Here is a 6,000-nt window from a genome sequence, read left to right on the forward strand (position 1 = left end):
CCTTCTCTCAGCACCTTTCACATGCTGGCCCACCTCAGCAAAGAAAGTGCCCAGTCTTGTTTCAAGTGGGTCATACACACCCATAACTGTGGTGTACATCACGTAATGCAAGATTCACACTATTGTCAGATTTCAAAGTTCTTCACTACTGATAAAAAACAGGAGATTGCACACAAGGCCTTTTTGATCTTTACCAGAACTTGAGTTTTTATTATAGTGACTTTTAGGTTTACTAAAGAGTGTTGTTTGTGTGTGCCTTTCTGTGTGTAATTTAAATGCAGTACACAGTTTCAAGTTAACTACATTCACACAGGATTTTACTCCAGACTCTCCATACCTTTTAGACACACGTTGTCACCAGTCAAACTCACATACACACACGACCTGCTGCCATCCTGGCACAGAAGTAGCAGACAATGAGCGCTCTCTGGTGTGCTGACTGAGGCTGCTACAAAACTACAAAATGACAAGTCTACACAGCAAGTCAGATGAAATGAGACATCTTTCTTAGGGCTTATTGTTCAGTTATCCACACTGAAATGCCTAAGCAATTGAGCGGGTGAAGCTAAAATGGAACATCATAGAAGAACCTGAAAGAATGCCACAGATCAAAACCACCAAGCAACCATATTGAAAGGCAAGGAGATAGAATAAATTCTGTCTCAGGTACTGGGATGGAGATCTTATTTAATAAAGTCTGCTGACTTACTTGTTGCCAATTAATTTTGTGAAATTTAGAGTCTCGATAGATCTTTGGAGGTGGAATATATTTTGTTAAACATATGTTGTGTACATTATTGTTATTATTATTATTATTATATTACTGTTCCAAAATATGAATACCACCCAAAAATATCTTCTTATATAATATGCTACCATAGCTGTCTATTTGTCTGTCAAGGATTTTAAATCACCTGTACCTCGCAAACCGAAATTTGGTGCACATATACTACATGACGTCTACTATCCTCTTTCAGGGTGATGATTGACCTCCAAGGTTATTCCTCTTTTTGTTTTTATTTTATTTCATTGTAGAATCAACTCTTGGCAGTGGCCAGCAGGGTGGCTGTGTGGCGCATGTGTGTGGGTGCCGTTCTCATCCCTACCACCTTCACCAGTACTTCCCTTACCTCTTCATATCTTAAATCATTCTTGAGGCAGATTGAAGACTTAAGTGCCAGCTTAACTGGAAAATTATGGAAAATGTACTAAGTAATTGCAACACAAACACTGACTTGATCAGTACTTTTAACATGAAAAGATGCTGACGAAAGAAGAGAAGAAGTGAGCCGCTAGGGTGGAGAACAGAAGAGCTGCTCGGGAGGCGTATCAACCTCTGAGCAAACGAATGATAAACGTACAGAGAAAGAGGATGAAAACTAGGAATGCTCAAGTCAAGTGTATTCACTGCCCGTTATCATGTAGTCTGCCGTTATTGGTATTAAATTTTAAATGATGAGTCAAATGTTTATATGTTTTATGATTACCCCTAAGCAGCATAATAACCTATCAAGTGATGACATTAAACACTACCACGTATTCTTTTGGTGTAAGTGGAATCTCAAAGCTTTAAAAATCTCTGTATCAGATCATTGTCATTCTCATATTGTTATTGTCTCACCAGTATAATACTATTTTCAAACTAACTTTGAAAAAAGATTGGGAGTTAGTCTTGCCTGTTGCAAGAGATGGATGCCTGAGGCAGTGCTCCACTGACACAATTTTATTTATTTATTTATTCGTTCATTCATTCATTCAAGATATCCTGTATTTATTTAACCTGAGAGGAATCAAATACAAGTATATTAAAAACATGAACAGGAAACCAAGGGGTCAGAAAGAGAAGGAAAATAAAGCTAAAGTAGTCAAAATCTAAGCCGGTCTCAAGTTCACGATACGGCCTGCCAAGGCTTGCTGGAAGATACACAACAAGGAATGAATCAGCCATGACCTCATGCTGCAGCATCTGCTCCACCCAACAGTGAATGTGGGGACGAAATGGGGAGTGAGATGAGCAATTAATATTCAAAGCTTTCAAGTGGCATATCTGAACTGAGCAGGGCCTCTTTTGCCCCGCTGTAAACTACCATCAACACCCCCTGTGAGTTAACATCATCAACTCCAACAAAATACAAAACTCCAGCTTCAGTGAACGGAGAATATTGAAACGAAATCAAGCTGTCTGAGTTGAATATATTGATTATTGATGTAAAGAATAATATAAAGGATATAAAGAAGGATACTGTGGGAACACACAGCAGAATACATAAGCTGAACCAGGATCAGGATCAGGGCAGACATTCTATCTATCTTTCTAAATAATAACTGTAAATATAAAAGAAAATCTAGCAAAAATGTATTCAAAAATACAGAAAAATATGAGCAAAATTGAGGATAAAATAAGAGTACTTGGTGCTCACATGGAAGAAGTTAAGCAAATATTTACAATGTTAAAGAAGCAGAACAATTATACTTCCTTAGAAGACTGGCGTCCTTCAACATCTGCAATAAGATGCTGCAGATGTTCTATCAGATGGTTGTGGCGAGCGTCTTCTTCTACGCGGTGGTGGGCTGGGGAGGCAGCATAAAGAAGAGGGACGCCTCACGCCTGGACAAACTGGTGAGGAAGGCAGGCTCTATTGTAGGCACAGAGCTGGACAGTCTGACATCTGTGGCGGAGCGACGGGCGCTGAGCAGGCTCCAGTCAATCATGGAGAATCCACTGCATCCACTGAACAGGATCATCTCCAGACAGAGGAGCAGCTTCAGCGACAGACTGCTGTCACCGTCCTGCTCCACTGACAGACTGAGGAGATTGTTCCTCCCGACACTATACGACTCTTCAATTCCACCCGGGGTGGGGTAAACGCGTTAACATTATACAAAGATATTGTCTGTTTTTGCCTGCATTTTTATTACTCTTTAATTTAATATTGTTTTTGTATCAGTTTACTGCTGCTGGATTATGTGAATTTCCCCTTGGGATTAATAAAGTATCTATCTATCTATCTATCTATCTATCTATCTATCTATCTATCTATCTATCTATCTATCTATCTATCTATCTATCTATCTATCTATCTATCTATCTATCTATCTATCTATCTATCTATCTATCTATCTATCTATCTATCTATGCTGCTGACCAAAAGGGAATTGTTGTAGAATCTGAATACAAAGTGCTTCTGATAAGAAAGTGATTGGAGTGAAATTGGTTGGAGTTTGAAGCCCCAGTTTAGCTGGTCATCTGTTAGCTCATTTCATTTCATTTCGGCTGCCATTTAATAAAGACAGGAATAAATTCAGGGGACTGAATCCTTAAAATCAGGGCTAGTAAAATGAAGGGAAGTTAATTAGCAGTGAAAACTGGTCAGTGATTTGAAAAAGGGTCAAAATGAAAACCTGCAGCCACTGCGGCCCTCCAGGCCCGGAGTTTGACACCCCTGCGCTAGAGGAACCCTCAAATACTGTAATTCTGCAATTAATTGTGAATTCTTCTCGTCAATTGTTATTGTGATGACCTCTTTTATGATCAGAAAGATCAGCATCAGTATGGTAAATAATTACTCAAATGTGATAGAATAGCTGCGCTGGGCTGGCGCCCTGCCCGGTGATTTGTTCCTGCCTTGTGCCCTGTGCTGGCTGGGATTGGCTCCAGCAGACCCTCGTGACCCTGTAGTTAGGATTTAGCGGGATGGTAAGTGACTGTCTGACTCACTGACAGAATAGCTTGCATAACTTGGTTCCTAGGGCACAAAGCCTATTGATGCTCACAGCTAAATTTTTAATTTATTATTCACATAAGACTATAAAGCCTCATTTTTATCAGCCATTCCTTCAGTGTCCTAATGGCCAACTCCCTTTGCTTATCCTGAATTAGTGCTGTGTGAATGCTAATTGGTTATTAGAGAAACCTTTTGAACTGCATTACCACTGCTGACACCACCGCTGATGCCTGCTGTTCTGTTCAATTGGGTCACAAATCTATTATCTATCTATAAATTTATACCTGCATTTTTATCACTCTTTAATTTAATTTTTTTTTTATCAAGTATGCTTCTTCTGGAGAATGTGAATTTTCACTTGGGATTAATAAAGTATCTATCTATCTATCTATTATATAGTGCCTTTCATATCTATCTATCTATCTATTATATAGTGCCTTTCACACCTATCTATCTATCTATCTATCTATCTATGCTGCTGACCAAAAGGGAATTGTTGTAGAATCTGAATACAAAGTGCTTTGTGATAAATTAGCAGCATTTGAAGATGGATATATGAGGACTGATTGAAAAGTAATGACACTGTCCCTGCTTACCTTTAATGTAGGTAGACATGGAAATGCTGTGCAGGTGTTTGTGAACACCATAAATCAACATATGTGAACCTACAGTTGGACTGCCATATTCATCAGTGTTCTGTCACAGCAAGTGGAAGCACCTTGTATTTGTCATCATGGCAATTGAAGAAGATGTTCCTGTGAGAGTACAGCAGAGGAGTGTAAGTGAATTTTGTGTTAAGGTTAGGGAACAGCGGTAATGAAACTCTTGCAATGTCTAGCCATGATGTTGTATTTTGGTGTTAGAAGCACTTTAAGGTAGGCAATAAGCAAGTGAATGACAAACCACATTTGGGGAGGCCATCTAATGACGAATGAACTGTTGCAAGACAGAAGGCTCAGTTTACACGAATATTCGGCCTCACCTAGCATCTTGTTCAAGCAGACTCAACATACAGTGTCAGGGAAACTGAAAATGTGTTGTGTGTTTACCAAGAGTGATATAAGACCAGATTTGCTCAAGTAACTGTTGTTTTTCCTCCAAGACAATGCCTGGTCGCATGTTCCTATTATTGCTGCTTTGGCAGCACTGACTGAAATTGGTGGGACTGCACTGAAACACCCTCCATATTACCTGGATTTAGCACCATGTGATTTCTGGGCAATCCCAACAATGAAAAAACAACTACATGGAAAGAAGTTCTCCTCAGACAATGAAGAGAAAAATGCCACAGCCAAATTGCTGAAAGGGATACTGCAGACCAGTCAACTGTCTTTGAATCATTTTTGAAAAATGTATTCAATACACTGGATGCCATTTCAAAAAAGAAAAATTATCAGAGCCCATGATGTCACCTGATTCAGAATAACAAAATCAGTCTCATTACTTTTCAGTCATCCCCTGTAGAAGAAACAACATCAGAATCAAAGTTCTTCCTGAAAACTGTGAAACCCAGGGAAATTTATAGTTAAATTCCATCCATCCATTATCCAACCCACTGTATCCGAACTACAGGGTCACGGGGGTCTGCTGGAGCCAATTCCAACCAACACAGAGCGCAAGGCAGGAAACAAACCCCAGGCAGGGCGCCAGCTCAACGCAGTCATAGTTAAATTATTTTCTAAAATAATAGAAGACTTTAAATTGGACACTGATTGTCAACATCTTACTACACCACTGCCAGGGGTTTGTTTTATTATGGACATGCCTGGTCTCTTGGTATACAAGAGGACTGGCACTCTGTAAAGTGTGCCCTAGCCTCACTTGGGGAGGCAAAATAGGGGTGGACTTCAGGGAAGAAGAGAAAAAGAGAACAAGTTATTCCTTATCTATTCCTTTCACTCCCACAATTGTAAATGGCAATATAATAATAAGCTCTGTCAAGTATGCCAGGGGCAACGACCCGGCCAGGACGCCTTGAGGGACCGGAGGAGGGTCTACGCCCACTGTGGATCACGTGGGGGCCGCCACCCTGGTTGCTTTGGGGGCCACGGGCACAGAGCTTTGAAGCTCCACCCTGTAGGAGCCCGTGGTCGCCGCCAGGAGGCGTCCCCATGCCTTTGGAGTCCTGGTGTGGCGGAAGTGCTGGGGGGAAGAAGAGCAGGGACACCTGGAGTGCTTCTGGGAATGCAGCCGGCACTTCCGCCACACAGTGGCGTGTCGGTGGGTGAGCCCACCTGGAGCACATAATGATAATAATAGGGGCCGCCTCCCTTCA

The 6,000-nt window shown here is 40.9% G+C and overlaps 1 protein-coding gene across 1 annotated transcript in view; it reads left to right on the forward strand.

Annotated features, from left to right (window-relative positions):
* The window catches only part of abhd4 (abhydrolase domain containing 4, N-acyl phospholipase B), a 73,697-nt gene extending 68,374 nt beyond the window's left edge, over positions 1-5,323 (forward strand). Inside the window, exon 7 of the mRNA XM_039746442.1 lies at positions 4,333-5,323. Coding sequence (XP_039602376.1) covers positions 4,333-4,365 — 33 coding nt within the window. The 3' untranslated portion in view covers positions 4,366-5,323. The remainder of the gene's footprint in view (positions 1-4,332) is intronic.
* Positions 5,324-6,000: the final 677 nt, after the last annotated feature.

Source organism: Polypterus senegalus, chromosome 1 (assembly GCF_016835505.1).
Source record: "Polypterus senegalus isolate Bchr_013 chromosome 1, ASM1683550v1, whole genome shotgun sequence".
Classification (NCBI taxonomy): Eukaryota; Metazoa; Chordata; class Cladistia; order Polypteriformes; family Polypteridae; genus Polypterus; species Polypterus senegalus.